This window comes from Anser cygnoides, chromosome 19 (genome assembly GCF_040182565.1).
Source record: "Anser cygnoides isolate HZ-2024a breed goose chromosome 19, Taihu_goose_T2T_genome, whole genome shotgun sequence".
Classification (NCBI taxonomy): domain Eukaryota; kingdom Metazoa; phylum Chordata; class Aves; order Anseriformes; family Anatidae; genus Anser; species Anser cygnoides.
In genome coordinates, this window is record NC_089891.1 from 103,513 (window position 1) to 121,697 (window position 18,185).

General features: G+C 47.5%; 1 protein-coding gene across 4 annotated transcripts in view; it reads right to left on the reverse strand.

Annotated features, from left to right (window-relative positions):
• The window catches only part of GAS7 (growth arrest specific 7), a 117,319-nt gene that overhangs the window by 35,601 nt on the left and 63,533 nt on the right, over nt 1–18,185 (reverse strand). For all 4 annotated transcript variants that reach the window (XM_048054954.2, XM_048054953.2, XM_048054956.2 and 1 more), the window contains exons 4-7: nt 17,025–17,110; nt 12,820–12,873; nt 2,730–2,819; nt 540–655 (exon numbers count right to left, since the gene is read on the reverse strand). In XM_048054954.2, the coding sequence (XP_047910911.1) occupies nt 540–655; nt 2,730–2,819; nt 12,820–12,873; nt 17,025–17,110 (346 nt within the window). The remainder of the gene's footprint in view (nt 1–539; nt 656–2,729; nt 2,820–12,819; nt 12,874–17,024; nt 17,111–18,185) is intronic.

Sequence of the window (18,185 nt, forward strand, 5' to 3'; positions counted from 1 at the left end):
ACCAGCTTCGTTGCCCTTCTCTGGACTCACTCGAGCACCTCTGTGTCCTTCTTGTAGTGAGGGGCCCAAAGCTGAACACAGCACTCAAGGTGCGACCTCACCAGAGCCGAGTACAGGGGGACAATCACCTCCCTAGACCTGCTGGCCACACTGCTTCTTATACAAGCCAGGATGCTGTTGGCCTTCTTGGCCACCTGAGCACACTGCTGGCTCATATTCAGCCGACCATCAACCAATACTCCCACGTCCTTCTCTGCCAGGCAGCTTTCTAACCACTCATCTCCCAGCCTGTAACACTGCTTGGGGTTGTCGTGCCACACGTGCAGGACTTGGCACTTGGCCTTGTTGAACTTCTTACAGTAGGCCTCAGCCCATAAATGTGTTGATAGACATTAGTGTTTTATGTGCTTTATGAATTGGTAGCATAACTTTTACAGTTTTACCAGTTTAAGCTCTGTGACTGATGTATATGAAGAATATCCACATTATGAAAAAAACATTGCCAGAAATAGTCAATTTGATAGCAAAGTGCTAATTACCTTTCTCGAACAAACTCTGCCATTTCCTTCTGTGTTTGTTTCCCTTTAAGTTGTTTTTGAAGAAGAATTTCAAATCCCGACACTGTATTGTTCCCTTGTGAATCCTTCTTATCAGCCTGGAAGGAAAAAGGAAGCTCAGACAAAAGATATGGGGCACAAAAGCACAGACACACAGTTCCCAGTGGCAATCTGACTTCTCTCTGAGGAGTAGGAGCACACAGCAGTGGTGTCTGAAGAGCCTTTTGCAGAAAGGACCTCCTGTGACAAAAATTCTCATCACAACGCCTCAGTCCCTCTTGGAGGAATATTCCAATACTTTCTCCTTCCCTCTCCTCTAATTCCCCCTTAAAAAAAAAAAAAAAAAAAAAAAAGAGGTTTTACAGTTATTTTAAGCTAGCTAGTTATTTTAAGGCTGTGGTGGCCAAAGCAGCAGTATTGCCTTCCCTTCTGCCCATGGCCTTTCATACCTGCTAATTCTCCTGGGCTGACTCTGGCAAGCATAAGCCCTGACAACTCAACACCCTGCAAATTAAAAATGGGTTCTGGAGCCAGTACAAGGGAACTGACACAGGAAAGGGGAGGACTCTGCTGCCCAATTCAGGGGTAATGCAGTCTTAAGTTACCTATAATAGACTGTAAAATTCTATGCCAATTTGCACTCAAAACACACAAAAAAACAACACCAAGTCTGCACAGATTTGCTGTAAAGCAAGGCAAAACACTAACTTGTTCAATAGCTTACCACAGTCCATCCCATCTTTCACCGTGTTGTTTTTTTTTTTCCCCGTACATGGCCCTTTTAATTCCTTGCTCCACCAACTTCAGCACTGCTGCAAGGACTAACTGTCTCCTATCTCCGTTTTTCCATATTTCAGAATTTCATTTCCACCCTCTTCTAACAGACCCCCAGAACACTTCTGCGAGGATTACATTTTTTGCTCCAATACCTTTGGGCACTGTATATTTGCACCAAGAAAAAAGCCACATTAGTCAAAGCATGAGACTTTAGGATGTATGGCCACAACACCAGGCACTGGGCAACACACTGTTACAAGCCTGAGACTGGAAGAATGGAGTAGACTGAAGGAAGGCAAGTCATGGCCAGATCATGGATCACAAGGCTGATTGAAAAGAAAGACTTGGGAGCAGATTTATGGGAGGATAAAGAAGAAAGGCAACTTTCACTCGAGTTCCACTGAGGGTAGGATTTGAACTAAACCAAGCAACGAAGCAGTTATCAAACTTAAATGGAAAGAACCAAGCAGGGTGGTATCTTCTGAAAGACACAAAAAATCAGCTTATAAGCCATTTCTAACTTTGTTGCTTATTGGGATCAGAACACTGGAAGAAACTGAAGAAGCACTTAATGATTTGGTTACGTGACCATTTGTAAAGCATGCTAGTGTATTTTAGCAAGTTACTGCCATTAGTCATAATCTGCTGTGCATGCCTCACACAACACTGAGCACTTACAAGGGGAATGTTGCTGCAGTTATAACTACACTGTTTCAAAATTGAAACCGATTTTTTTAAGCAATGGAAACACTACAGTGACTGATAACTGAAAACACATGCAAAATTCATAAAAAAGTTCATGAACTGGCTCTTACCTAACACAGGGGCAGCTTCTGGTCTCTTCTCACAGAGGCCAGCCCTGCAGTCCGGCCACTACCAAAACCTTGGCACATACACACAACACATCTCATCCTTTAAAAAAGTAATTTATCATCTGCCTCCACATCCAGTTAGATGGAGCTTAAAAATTTTGCATAGAATTTGTAAATGGGATACCTCTAGCCTCCATGTGCATTCATAGCTGTTGTGCTCTGAAAACAATGAAATAATGTTCCCTGTCCGTCATCCCCCCTCCTGCTGCACAGCTCTTTTGGCTGAGGTATTTTGAGATGTGTAGGTTTGCCGTACATACTACCCATTTCCCGACCAAAACTATCTCCTGACAGCTCATGCTGCCTTTCTGGACACTCTTCAAATAACTGTCCACATGTCTGAGCCTGGTTAAATGGCTTCCATGTGATCTTCACTGGCTTCTTCAGTCTCCCTTGCACTGCCCTAGCACGCTGCAGTTCAGCCCAAATTCTCCTTCACGTTGTACCAGAAATCAAGCTATTTGTTCCACTTTTTCTGAAGCTCAAAAATGACAAAATGGCATGTGGCTGGCTGCCCACTTACCCAGAAATAATCACAGTAGCTCCACTCAGAAGGTTTCAGCAACTGCTGCTCTGGCATTACATCAGGGTGGGGGAAAGTCACACAGTTTATCTGTAAGAAAGGAAAGCAGAAGAGAGTTAGAAGGTAATAAAATTTAGCTGCTGATGAGAAATATGCAAATGAAAGATTATATACATGCACACCAATCAAAAAAACTACACTGAACATGTCAGTGAAGAAAAATTGGTTGTTGCATGGAAACAGCAGCTAAGTATTCCCAGAAAGCTCCTGTGAGCAAGCATTAGCGTTGGCTCAAAGGACAAACTACTTGTTTCATAAGAGGAAAACCTGCCTGATTCAGAAGTGCCATACACAAAGTTCTCCTAGATCTCTTACAAAGCTGTGGAAAAATGCCTGATGTGAAACACCCTGAGCATGCTCTGAACACAAGAAATAATATAAACAAAGAAGAGTACTGAAAGCACTGCTACTGGCATAGCATAGAATCATAAAATTATTAAGGTTGGTAAAAACCTCCAAGATCATCTGATCCAACCATCTACCTATCACCAGTATCAGCCACAAAATCACGTCCCTAAGTACCATGTCCAACCCTTCCTTAAACACCCCCATGAACAGTGACTCCACCACCTCCCTGGTGGAATCTCATCAGCAATTTTGGTTACGTTAGTTTCCTACAGGATTACAAAAAAGGTGTTATTTTTTCAGCACACAGCCCTTCAATCTGTATCAGAAACCTTTACAGATAAAAGTGGTGCTCCTGGAGAAAGGAATAGAAACTTTTAAATCAGTTAAGCTTCAGTGCACAGAAGCGCACAGCAATTTTTGAGACAGAACCCATCATGCAGACATTAAACAAAGGCACAAAAATGTAAAAGTGCTCATTAAGTTATCACAGCAGAAAATGTAGCCTGATAAAAGCACAGTGTAAGCAAAGAACGTGACAGCTAGGGCAGAACATGCTGCAGAAAACTCTGGACGCAACTAAGCCCTTTTCAAGTGAAGCACCAGCAAGAGTCAGGTCTCACTGTCACTAAATAACGCTCCTGTAAAACTCCTGCTGGGCCCTCTTACTGTACCATCAGGTTCACTGGACACTAATGATACTTGTATATTAATCAAAAAATCAACCAAAATTAGGGATGGAAAAGTATCACAAATGTAACTGTCTGTTGTTTGCTGGTTGTTTTTTTTTTTTTTTTTTTGGGGGGGGGGGGGGGGGGGGGGATTATCATAGAATCATAAAATCATAGAATATCCTGAGTTGGAAGGGACCCTTAAGGATCATCAAGTCCAACTCTTGATACCGCACAGGTCTACCCAAAAGTTCAGACCATGTGACTAAGTGCACAGTCCAATCTCTTCTTAAATTCAGACAGGCTCGGTGCAGTGACCACTTCCCTGGGGAGCCTGTTCCAGTGTGCAACCACCCTCTCTGTGAAGAACCCCCTCCTGATGTCGAGCCTAAATTTCCCCTGCCTCAGCTTAACCCCGTTCCCGCGGGTCCTGTCACTGGTGTTAATGGAGAAAAGGTCTCCTGCCTCTCGACACCCCCTTACGAGGAAGTTGTAGACTATGATGAGGTCTCCCCTCAGCCTCCTCTTCTCCAGGCTGAACAGGCCCAGTGACCTCAGCCGTTCCTCGTACGTCTTCCCCTCCAGGCCTTTCACCATCTTCGTAGCCCTCCTCTGTACACTCTCCAACAGTTTCATGTCCTTTTTATACTGTGATGCCCAGAACTGCACACAGTACTCGAGGTGAGGCCGCACCAGCGCAGAGTAGAGCGGGACAATCACCTCCCTTGACCTACTAGCGATGCCGTGCTTGATGCACCCCAGGACACGGTTGGCCCTCCTGGCCGCCAGGGCACACTGCTGGCTCATATTCAACTTGCTGTCTACCACGACCCCCAGATCCCTCTCTTCTAGGCTGCTCTCTAGCGTCTCATCGCCCAGTCTGTACGTGCAGCCAGGGTTTCCCCGTCCCAGGTGCAGGACCCGGCACTTGCTCTTATTGAACTTCATGCGGTTGGTGATCGCCCAGCTCTCCAACCTATCCAGATCCCTCTGCAAGGACTTTCCACCCTCATTCGAGTCCACAACTCCTCCAAGTTTGGTGTCATCAGCAAACTTGCTCAAAATACCTTCTATTCCTACATCCAGATCGTTTATAAAAATATTGAAAAGTACCGGCCCTAAAATGGAGCCTTGAGGGACCCCACTGGTGACCGCCCGCCAGCCTGACGCAGCCCCATTTACCATAACCCTTTGGGCCCTGCCCGTTAGCCAATTGCTCACCCATCGTATGATGTTTTTATTTAGCTGTATGGTGGACATTTTGTCCAGTAGGATCCTATGGGAAACCGTGTCAAAAGCCTTGCTGAAGTCCAAAAAAATCACATCAGCTGGTTTCCCTTGGTCCATCATACGGGTGATCTTATCATAAAAGGAAATCAGGTTAGTTAGGCAGGACCTGCCCTTCACAAACCCATGCTGGCTGGGACCAATGACTGCTTTGTCCCCCAGGTGCACCTCAATAAGTTCGAGAACCATCTTCTCCATGATTTTACCAGGCACTGACGTGAGACTGACAGGCCTGTAATTGCTAGGGTCTTCTTTCTGACCCTTCTTGTAAATCGGCACAACATTTGCCAGCTTCCAGTCTACCGGGACCTCTCCAAATTCCCAGGATCGTTGAAAAATAATTGAGAGAGGTTCCGCGATGACGTCCGCCAGCTCTTTCAGCACCCGGGGATGAATCCCATCCGGACCCATGGACTTGTAGGGATCCAGGTGGAGTAGCAAATCCCGCACACGTTCAGGGTCGGTTGGGAGTTTGTCATCCCCACCGTCCCGGTCCTCTAGCTCAGGGCACCCTGGGTCCCGAAGCCCATCATCGGCATTGAAGACAGAGGCAAAGAAGGCGTTAAGCGTCTCTGCTTTGCCTGTGTCATTGTCTGTGAGGAGACCTTCCCTATCAAGGAGCGGCCCTATGTATTCTTTAGTTCTCCTTTTTCCATTCACATATCTGAAAAAGCCCTTTTTATTTTCTCTCACAGACACAGCCAGCTTCAACTCTAGGTGTGCTTTGGCCACACGAATTTTCTGCCTACAAACACGAACAGCATCCCTGTATTCTTTCCATGACACCTGGCCCTCCTTCCAGTAGCGAAACACTCTCTGTTTCCGCCTGATCTCCATTAGAATGTTCCTGGTCAGCCATGCCGGCCTCCTGCCCCACCTGCCTGACTTGCGATATTTAGGAATTGCTTGATCTTGTGCTTCTAGGAGGCATCGTTTAAAGAATGACCAGCACTGGTGGACATCGAGGCCTTCAAGAGCAGTTTCCCAGGGGACCTTGCTGACTAGTTCCCTGAGCAGCCTGAAGTCCGCTTTCCCCATATCTAGGGATGAGGTTTTGGTGGCACTTTTCCTTCTGTCACCGTAAATTTTGAACTCAACCACTTCATGGTCGCTTTGACCAAGGCGGCCACCAATCACCACATCTCCCACCAGACCCTCTCTGTTTTCTAGCAACAGGTCTAGGAGGGCACCTTTCCTAGTTGGCTCCGTTAGCACCTGCACCAAGAAGTTATCATCTAGGTGCTTCATGAACCTCCTGGACTTGCTCGTGTCAGCCGTGTGGCACTCCCAGTTAACGTCTGGCAAGTTGAAGTCCCCCATAAGGACAAGGGGAGTTAATCTCGAGGCCTCTCTTAGTTCTGTAAAGAATAATTTATCGGCGCTATCGTCCTGGCCAGGCAGTCTGTAATAGACTCCCACAACGACATCCCCTTTATTCGTTCGTCCCTTGATCCTTACCCAGAGGCTCTCAACTTTGCCATCGCCGACCTGAAGTTCCACACAGTCCAGCCCCTGCTTCACATATATCGCCACCCCACCACCTCGCCTACCCTGCCTGTCCCTCCTGAAGAGCCTGTAACCATCTATCGCAACACCCCAGTCACAGGACTCATCCCACCAGGTTTCGCTTATGCCGATGATATCGTAGTTGCAGGACTGGGCCAGGACTTCTAGCTCATCCATTTTATTCCTCATACTGCGTGCGTTCGTGTAGAAGCACTTCAGGTGCGTCTCCTTACACTCAGCACCTTGTGGATCTGCCCGAAGGACCTCACTGGCACCCAGCCCCTCTGATTCTAGCGTACCTTCCCTTAGGTCTTCACCGGCGTGCCTGGTTTTAGCCCCTTCCCCCTTCGACTCTGTAAGTAATTCGAATTACTTAATATTCAAGGGAAAACCAAGAAAGGATTTGGGCAGGGCTATCACAGCTGCACAGGCAGACCTAAACCTAATGCTTATAGGTCGTGAATCTGCCTTTGGACTATTCAAAAGGGATCAAAAAGGACACAGCACCCTGTTATGAAGAGCTGACTCTGTATAAACCCACCACACCATATCAATGCAGCAATGCCTTTAGCTGATACAAAACTGTTCCTGCAAATCCACATTGACTCTTCCACTGTTTGCCTGCACCAAAGTTTCAGTGGCTGTCCTGTACACAATCCAACATCTTTCTCCAACCTCCTTCTTCAGAAGGGTCATTCATTCTTTACAGAGCATGCCAATTCTTATTTCAAAGCAGGCTCAGGACCCAGGCCACATGTTACCAACATCCATCTACCCTGGACAATAGGAGCAGGTGAAAACACACAGTTCCTTCACACTCCGCCACCCAAAGTGTCACAGATCATAAAACTCTGGCTCAGTTCAGAGCGAATGGTGCAGTGAGGGGCACCTGCATTATCCCATGCTGATCTCTCTCACCACATAGCCTCCAGCACTAAGCCTATCTCTGAGGAATGGTTTACTGAGTAAACCTGCCTCAGCTAACATTTTCCTGTTCCTTGTCAGCTCAGTCATCTCAAGACAGCACTGCAAGCCTATCTTGTCCTGTTTTTTTGGTTAGGTAGGCTGAGTTACCTTCCCTTCTCCATCCACGGACCAGTTCTAAAAGCCTGCAAGCGGAGTCCACCATCCCCTGGAAATAGCCCAGCCACAGAGAGGAGCCCACAACTCCCCTCTGTTTGTGGCCAGCCCAAGTAGAGGTTTGCTGAGAAGATCTTGGGCACTGGAAAGTTCAGGTGCAAGGGGCTGCCAGCGTACACTAGTTCAACACCCTGCAAGGAGAGGTCAGCAACTCTCACCCCATCAGGAAGTTTCAGATAGATCAGTGCAAAGGTCTTAAAAATAGCAGCCAAAGACCCTAAGCAAATCACTAGCTTCAGACAGTGTCTAACAAGCACCAGCCTGGATCAGTACCAAAAAGACACACAAGGACAACATACTTTGCAGACAACATTATGTCTCTGCTTGACTTCACAGATTGCCAAATTCCATGTTATTGCTAATCACAGGCTGCTCTTGTACCTTAGCATACTTCCCTGCTGACCATTTCTCAAATAAAACGATATATCATATTTTTGCCTTAAAACGTAAAATGACCTCAAAACCTACACACAACTGCTCTGTTATAGAGGTGAACTGCTTGGTGTAAGTATGAAAGACAGCAGGTCATCCGGTAGCAAAAGACAAAGAATGTAAAATATTGCTAGCAACGAAAATGTTATATGTAACCATGTTGAGGAATGGGATGGGAGGCACAGTTTTAAACACTTTCTGGCTTTGATATTGCATCTCGCACTCACTGAATAAAACTTTGGTGACAGACACAGTGTGCATGAAACGCTGCCCTGCACACAGCTACAGCATGTGCTTACACAACACTCCTCATGAGTCTCCAGGACAAGGTACCGCCTCCTAAGAGCGGGTTGCCATGCTACAGTTACTTAGGTTGTGCCTCAAGTTAAAAATAGGCAGCAGCAGAAAGCAAAAGAGGTGAAAAGATTGTCTGGAGGTTTTAGAGACACTGGCAACAATTCACATCTCCAGTCATGAGCATCAATACTGCAATGGTGAAAGAATCTATTCTGGTTTCCATCTATCAGATTATCCTCTTACTGCAGAGAATGTCAAGGAATGTCCCCCATGGAAATATGCTACTGAATGAAGTTTTGTGTGGACCAAGATCATTTATTTCTACTGGCAAAGGACCAATGCTTGCCATCAAGACAATAATGCTTTCAAGGCAGATTTCTAGGGCACAACATTGTCACAAGAGATGAAAAGGAGCAGCGTGGAATGCACCTCCTAATTGTATTTTGCAACCTTCACCAGATGACTGGGCATCACCCCTCTGTGCACATCAAGACACAGATGTGACAGATGGCAAGAAGCACATACAATGCTAGTTGAGAAAGGAAACTGCAATGGAAATTCATATTTCCTGCTAAAAATGGCACATGCCTGACAAAAACTAAACCTGTGTCAGTTGGAAGCTACTTACTAAGACTGTTACGTCACTGATATGCTGAATAAATAAATAAAATCACCAGAAATTCCCACACTCGGAGAGGTGAAGGTGTCCCACTGATATGGACTGAATGCACCACACTACTTCCATGTACACGGCAGGAAGAGAAATAGTGAGTACAGATCAACAGGTGATGAAAGTAGGGTTAAATTCATGTCTTTCTCAAAGAGCATTCTCCGATTCAAAGTTTTCTTAGTAAATCAAACATTCTTCACTGCTCAGAAGTTTATGCTTAACTATATAGAAATGATGCTGAATTGGCTGGAAAACATCAGTTACGTTTAGTACCACATCCAGAAGGAAACTGGTGTCAGAATTTAAGAAGTACAATGCAGAAGCTTTTGAAATCCTAAAAAAAACAAGCAAAGAAAAAAGATTATTTGTGCAGTAAAGTTAACTTACACTTTCCTACATTAAGTCCCTGAGGAAGCATGACAATTTTCAAAACTCTAGAAATATTACTAAAACAATAAACAATTGTCTAGAAAATCTTATGACTCTTTCTTTCCTTTCATCACCAGATTTTCCTACACTTAAACAAGAAGTCTTCGACTTGAATTTCCAAACATTTCTAAAACTTCACAATGTATCTCAGCAGGACAGGGATGACTGGGCAGGCGCGGAGCAGGACAAGGCCATTAGCTCTCATCCCCACATCTCATTCCCCTCACAAACCTCTCTCTGAAATATTCCTTTTGTTGTTTCTAAAAGGAAAGACGGATGAAAAAAAACACTGGTTCACCAGATCAGTCCCACTGATGGTCTTTTGCCTGATGCTAAATCACTGCATCATCAGATATATTCAGAAAGTTTTTTAAATGAAACACAACTCTATTCTCCCAGGACATGGTATCCCATTCTACCTTTTCCATTTAACTCTCCCTCACCTCCGCTACATGAACCTCAGCTTTCACAGGTAATTCTTGTCCAGAGGGTTATCTCTTCAGAAGGCAGACAGCAAACCATCCCGGCTAAAACTAACGACTGAACCTTGAAAGTCACTGCAAAATCAATGCAAACCACAGACCTGCACTTCTGCTTCCTAAGTGAGCATCAACAATTTATGCAAATGTCAGTTTCATAACAGTCTATGATACAACTCATCAGGGGCTTCCTTTCCAGAGAAAACAGACTCTTAGTGTTGGTAATAGCTGTTTACCAAAATCATCATATCCTTCATCTTGTTGAAACACTCCGGACCACACCTGCCTTCAGGATTTCCAGAAGCAAGAATAAGTCATTCTCCCAAACTGCACTCTGAATGTAGAGAAGGCACTTGCATTCCTAGAAAGTCAGTAACTAAGTCCCACTCCTCTGCGAGGCTACAGCTGCTGATCAAGTGTCATTATCTGATGTTTGCAACTTACCTATCACAGGGTTTCTGTTTAGGTGGAGTTTGCTGGATTGAGAACTCCGAAGTTAATGACCAAACTCCTCTTTGCAAGAAGAGGTTCTGCCTGAGCACTGCTACAGACCAAGAAAAAACATTGAACCAGTCAGGAACATACCCTGAAGCTCTGCTAACCAGAGTATCCCAAAGTCAGCTGGAGCAGTGCAGAACAAACATAACGGAGGGGGGGAGGGAATTTACATTGCTCTACAGTCCATATGAGAATGCTGTTTTTAACAATGCTTCCTTGATGCAGGCAATGGCTTGGAGTAATCAGCTGTTAAAATTAGATTGTTTTTGGCCTCTCTGATTCATTATACTCGAAAGCTTTGGACTTCTGTTGGAGAAAGGCACACACAGGGATCCTTACATAACACACAACACTTTATTGCTTTGTAGATGCTACCAGATGGCACACAGGCCAACAAACATGACAGTGAAAAGCCTAAGTCTTCACCCTGTAAGCAGCAAGTATTTCAGAAACACAGGCACTCTCGCTTTTATGTTGCTCTTGCATTACAGTGCAATCTACCCGAAAGCCACGTCCCAACCCTCTGGCCAAGATATTCAGCTTGTGGTTTGCTCCTACCCCTCTCACCCTGACAGGGAGGAGGCTGAGAGTACATTAGGTGGCTCAGACACATTCCCAATCCCAGCCACCTGGAGACCCTACAGCAGATCAGCAGATTCCCCACGACATTTGCCAATCTGCCCAAACCAACAGATTCATATTCACTTCATGACATACCACACTCTCAATACTCTAATTAACAGTACATCTTCTAATGTTTAACAACTGATTTTGATAAAAAGAATCCTCAACAGCGTATCTGTTTTTTTTCCTGAAAAATGTTGCTATGTGGCAATGACTGACCTGCGCTGCACTTAGAAGGGGAAACCTGAGCATGCTCCTTCCAAACCCTTGCTCCTGTCACCAGAAACCCAGGGAATCATACTCACCAAGGGACAAATCAACAAGCTGTATGTAACAATGCAGACAATAGCCTCCTTCCTGTAGTAACAGTTAACCATAATATATAACATTAAACATTAAAATTATAACATTCCTTTTGTTGTCTTGGATTTTATACCTTGGCAATGCTCACAATTACAAGCATGCTTATTCCCTCTCCTTTATCACAGCAATTCATTTACCTTCTTATTTATCTTTATTATATCCTTTTAAATAAACCATTGTACTTCCAGCCACTTCCATTAGTTTGATATCCTTCCTGTTTTTAAACATCTGTCATGTACTGAGGAGTCCAGAATTGCACACTGTGTTCCAGATGAGGTCATCACTCATACAAAATATATTAAGATTTATAAACCCGATACTGAGAACATCTTAACTGAACCAACTATATTTAATTATTATTATGAAAAGCAATGTTTCAGTAATTTCATACTGATACCTAAAATCTTAGCCTGTATCAGAAATCTTCAGCTGCTATGGCATAGAAAAATACCTTTGATGCCTTTGAAATGACAAAAATTGTTCTCTAGCAGGGCAACGACCCATCTCCCGCATTTTTCTATCCTTTCAGTGCTTCTCCAACTATTCAGGCTATTTCAGGGAGAGGGGAAGAACGGTTAAAAGCATAGTAAATTTTCTCAGGACACCTGATTCACAGCCAGAATCTTTAGAGAATGCCTGTTCCCTTTTTCAGTTATTTTCTTACCTCCTGGTCATCCCAGAATCACTAGAATCGAAGGGAAAAATCACGCAGGAATGTGCACTCTGAAAATCTCCAAGGATGAAAACAACTGAACAGAACTTCCTGAATTGGAAGGGACCCACAAGGACCGTTCTAGGTGGAGTTCCACCCTTTCGGTGGAAATCCCAAGACTTCTCAGGGCCCTGACTTAGTACTTAAACACAGCAAAACTACTCGTGGCGAAGAATCTGCTCCTGAAGTCCATCCGGAACTTCCTCCCTGCAACACGACCCGTCCTTCCACCGGCCACCTCCGGCAGCCTGGCTCTTCGCCTCCGCTCGCCCTACGGCCACGACGCCGGAGCGCCTAGCACCCCTGGGCTAGGAAGGCACAGCCGGGCACGGCGCCAGGCGCAGGTGCCCTCGACGCGTTCCTGCCGCGCTGCCCCGGGATCAGCCCCAAGCGCTCCGGCCCCGGCTGACGAGGCGGCCGCCACCGACCCGCCCCTCCCTCACCCCGAGGGCGTGGCGCCCGTCGACGGCGGCGCGCAGCGCAGACCCCTCGGCCCCGTCCGCCTCCGAGCGCTCAGCAAGGCGACTCGCGGCCACCCCAGGGGGCCGGCAGCCCACCCCGGCGCGGCGGCACTCACCGTCAGGCTGCTTTCCTTGCTCTGCCTCCGCGGCGCCGCCGGGGACCCCGGGGTCTGTGGAGAAAAGTGGGGCGCATCGTCAAGGGCGCTCTCGGAGCCTAGCATGGCGGGCGCGAGCCGTGCGAGGTGGGCGCTAGGCCGACTCCATGGCACGGTACGGCACGGCACAGGAGCTGGAGGCGGCGCTGCCGTCCGGCAGGGCCGCGCCCCTTCGCCGCGGCCAATGGCGGGCCGGGCCGGGCCGGGCCGGGCCGGGCGGCGGAGCCCGCTGCCAGCCACTGAGGCGGGCCGCCGGCCCCACCGCCTCCCGCCCAAGCCCTCGGGGCGACACCGTTCCGGCGCTCCGCCTCTCGCCCCCGCCGCGCCGCTCCGGAGGGAGCGGCCGGGGGCAGAGTCGGCGCTGCGGCGGCAACGCGGGCGCGCCCAGCACAGCGCACGCAGTGCACGCCGTGCTGCTCGCCGTGCGCGCAGCCCCGCCGCCTGGGCGTGAGAGCAGCATGGTGTGTGTCACAGCCGGGCTGTCTGCTCGGAGGCGGCAGGATCCGCTCCACTGCGTGCGAGCCCACGTGAGCTGCCGCCACCATCGTGGTCCTGTGCTGTGGCCCCCACACTGCTCTGGCCCCCTCCCATTGCTCCTGTGTTCTGGGGATTGCCACCCGCTATGAAGACTATGGGGACGACTGGGGATACTCTTAGTGGGGTAGAGGGGAATGTATCTGAGCTAGCTTGGGCCAGGGCTGTGCTGAAGCCCCTGAACATAGCATTTCCTTTGAGCTACAACTTGAAATTTAATGTCCAGCTGAAGTCACGTCAACAGCGAAGTGACCAGGGCTGAATATGTGAGGTTTCACACCGGCCTGCTGCTGGCCTGCAACACACCAGCCAGGCAGTTCTGCTGCTCCATTTGTGCTGGTTGTGACAACCTGAACCAGCAGCATTTAGCTGCTCTCTAGGAAGCTGTAAGCGATGCCTGGCCCTGTGCCCAGCACAGTACAGTTCTGTTTTGTTCTCAGTTGTGGCTTTTTCCCCCTTGACCTGTTTCCAAGAAATGTAGCTCAGCTTGCCCTAGGGATCTTGCCAGCATTTGCTTGCATGATGGCTGCTGCCCGGGTCTAAGCGCCCTGGAGAATGTCTGGAAGCTGCTCTCCAGCAGGAGAAAGCCTGTGCCAAGAACAGGCAAGGAGGCAGTCAAGGCAGAGCAGCTTGGGATGGCCCAAGACAGAGGTAGGAGAGGAACAGGCCAGTCTGTAGAAGAGTCTAAAGGCCTAGAGAACAGCACTAGAAAAACACCTTCTTGCAACCAACAGCAATATGGTCAGATGTTTTCCTTACTAAGGACTCTTCTGCAAAAGCATCCACAGCTCCCAGGAACAGCAGGCTCCCACATGGGTGTGGACATAAGCTTCTCTTAGTATTAATGCAACCAGCAGCTAGTTACAGATGCAAAACTAGTTAAAAGTTCAAAGCACAAATGAGGCCAGGACTTCAGTTTGGGAAAGCTGGTAATGTAAGAGCAATGTAAATAAAGTATCATGGAGGCTTCTGAAGTGAATGAAAGAAAGCATGAAAAGAATTTTTGTCAGTGTGATGGTTGAGTCAGCTAAGCAAAGCAGTGCATGAAAATAGACTCCATGTGTACCTCAAATGTGAATCTGAGCAAAAAGATGACTTTAGGCAAACAGGTGAACTTGAGTGAGACTCAGCACCATAAAAGAGGCAAATGTTAGAAATAAGGTTTTGGGGGAGTCAGTTAATCTGACCTGTGTACCAAGATACATGTATAGCAGATATCTTGAGAAATGAGATTTGTTGCACAAGGATTAATATTGCTTTTTTTAAAGAGAAGTCACACCTTGCAAATTTATTTGGGCTCTCTGAGGGAGACACAGCAGGCGTGTGGACAGGGTTGTACAGTAATGCACTATGTCAGCTTTTAAAATGGTTTTGAGCTCGTTTAGGTTTCCATGTGCTCTGTCTCTAGTCTGTGTAAACTGCTCAGAGAAGAAGCAGTGTAGGAATTAAATGTGAAATGTTTGTAATGGATGTGGAAAGAACAGGGAACCTGAAATGACAGACTATATCACAGGAGATGTCATGAATCCACTAGGAAAGTAAAACCAGAAATACTGGCTCAGCTGAAAGAGCACCCGTGGTGTGATGGGGCAACAGTGAAGGCCAGTACCTAGCAGGCCATGGACAAGAAAGAGGGTGAAGGCAAAGGGGGACAGTGAGCAGACAACACAAAATTTAGATCAAGAAAACAGAGGGACACTAAGAGCAACAGGCAATCCAGTTCGGCATGGTAACTGCACACAAAACGTGCATTTCACTGTCAGTATTTAAATAGTTGCACTACAGGAGAACCTAGCAGTTAACAGAGAAATGAAAAAGAGAACTCAGGTCCTGTACTACCAGGGAAAAAGAGCCAGCAGGCAGGGAAGCACAAAAGTGCTACCTAGTACCTATTCAACTGTTGCAGTTTTGGCTGAGAATGAAGAGTTTCAGGGCTGGAGCTGGAAGAGGGGCCTGTGGCATATGACGAAATGCAGGGAATACTCTCCTGGAGACAAGAGGTGGTGCAATGAAAAGTGCAAGGATATTTAGTAAAAGTTTAGACAAACAGGCAGAGGAGAGTGGCTGTCGACTCAGCATCTTGAACACTAGCCTGAGGTGATGAGATGGGTGTTGCACAGGCTATGTAAGGCGCAGAGGAGGGCCTGTGAAAGGACACACAGAAATGGATGAAGTAATTGAGAAAAACATTTCAGACAAATTCTTTGTGAATAATGTCTTTGGGAGGGAAGGCTGGAGCTGTGTAGTGGGTTTACGTGCCAAGGTTTTGGTAGCAGGGGGCCATAAGGGTGGCTTCTGTGAGAAGAATCTAGAAGCTGCCCCATATTAGGTAAAGGCCCCGCTGCTGACCAGAGCCAAGCCAATAAGCGATGTTGTTTGCACCTCTGAGAGCATATTTAAGACAGGGAAAAAAATGCTGCTTCACAGCAGCTGGGAGAGTGAGAGGAGTGAGAAACAGTCTTGCAGGCACCAAGGTCAGTGAAGAGGTGCTCCAGGCACCGGAGCAGAAAGTCCCCTGCAATGAGGACCATGGTGAAGCATGCTGTCCCCCTGCAGCCCATGGAGTACCACGGTGGAGCAGGGTTCCATGCTGCAGCCCATGGAAAAGACCACGGTGGAGCAGGTGGACCTGCACTGACGGAGGCTGCGGCCTGTGGAGGACCCCCGCCAGAGCAGATTCCAGGCTGGACCTGCAGCCTGTGGAGAGGAGCCCATGCAGGAGCAGGTGAGCTGGCAGGAGCTGCTGCCAGTGGGGGACCCAGGTTGGAGCAGTTTGCTCCTGAGGGATGGACCCCATGGTACGGACCCATATCTGGAGCAGTTCTTGAAGAGCTGCTGCCTGTGGGAAGCCCACGCCGCATCAGTTCGGCAAGGACTGCATCCCGTGGGAGGGACCCCACAGCACAGGGGATGAGAGTGACCGAGAAGGAACGGCGGAGACAAAGCGCTATAGACTAACCACAACCCCCATTCCCCTGTGCTGCTTGGGAGGAGGAGGTGGAAGAGGGCTGATTGGGGGAAGGTGTTTTTAGTTTCTTTCCTTTGTTTCTCACTTCTCTAGCTTGTTAGTAATAGGCAATAAATCTTACTATCTCCCTATGCTGAGTCTGTTTTGTCCATCGTAATTACTGGGTGATCTCCCCGTCCTTATTTCAGCCCTTGAGCCCTTTTGCATCATATTTTCTTCCCCTTCCTCTTTGAGGAGGGGGAGTGAGAGAGCAGCTGTGGTGGAACTTGGCTACCCACCCGAGTAAAACCACCACAAGCTGCAAGAAAATACACTGAGATAAAGACAAGGACAGATCTGCACATCTAGAGAGGCAGGCCCACATTTTAGGCTAGAAGGGCAGGAAATTTTGGAGGGTTGTTAACAGTGACTGAAGTGGCCTGAGGGATTTTTCAGAAAGGAGTGATAGGGCACAAAAATTCAAAGTATTTTGGCATTTTGTATTGTTTTGGCAGTTAGACACGAAGACTGACTTTTCTAGATGTAATGAATCTGACTGATCTGACAGTTTTTTAGAGAAAATGCCTCTACTCTAAATATCCTACTCTGACAGACTCCTAAACTACTTAAGCAGACACCCACATGTCTTTGTACCACTCCTTGAATTTTTTCCCCCAAAACTTACCTGGGGGTCCCCACTGGCTTTCCGGAGGCTCATATGACCAGAGTCTAGTTGGTGTACTGGCGTCCCAGAAATGTGGTAGCCATTCACTGTAAGAACATGAAGAGTGAGCAGGCTTGCTGTAGGTAGCAAATGCATAACTACACATTTTAAAAACTGATCATGTAATTGAATATAAATGTGTGTACTCTACTGAAGATCAGCACACAGGCCCATTCTCCTCTCAGCATCTTGCAGCAGGCTTTTATCAGCAGTTATGACAGGAGTTAACTGAGTTGGAAGAGTCAAGAAAAAGAGGCCCCAAGTCATAGAATCATAGACTGGTTTGGGCTGGAAGGGGCATTAAAGATCATCTAGTTCCAAACCCCTACCATGGACAGGAACACCTCCCACCAGGCCAGGTTGTTCAAAGCCCCATCCAGCCTGGCCTTGGGCACTGCCAGGGATGGGGCAGCCACAACATCTCTGGGCAACCTGTACCAGTGCTTCACCACCCTCAGAGTAAAGAATTTCCTCCTTATACCTAATGTAAACCTACCCTCTTTTAGTTTAAAGCTATTATTTCTTGTCCTTTCACTATACTCCCTGACAAAGAGTCCCTCCAAAGCCTTCCTGTAGGCTCCCTCTAGGTGTTGGAAAGTTGCTATAGGGTCTCCTCGGAGCCATTTCTTTTCCAGGCTGAACAGCCCCAACTCCCTCAGCCTGTCTTTGTAGGAGAGGTTCTCCAGCCGCTTGATCATCTTTGTGGCTCTCCTCTGGACTCTCCTAATACTTCCATGTCCTTCTTGTGCTGGGGGTCCCAGAGTCTTGTGCTGGGGGATCCCAGAGCTGAATGCAGGGCTTCAGGTGGGGTCTTATGAGAGCAGAGTAGAAGGGGAAAATCACCTTCCTTACCCTGCTGGCCATGCTTCTTTTGATGTAGCCCAGGATGCAGTCGGCTTTCTGGGTTGCAAGCACGCACTGCCAGCTCATGTCAACCTTGTCATCAACCAACATCCCCAAGTCCTTCTCCTCAGGGCTGCTCTTAATCCGTTTTCCACCCAGCCTGTATTTGTGCTTGGAATTGCCTTGGCCTAGGTACAGGACCTTACACTTGGCCTTGCTGAACTTCATGAGATTTGCACAGGCCCAACTCTCAAGTCTGTCCTGGTCCCTTTGAATGGA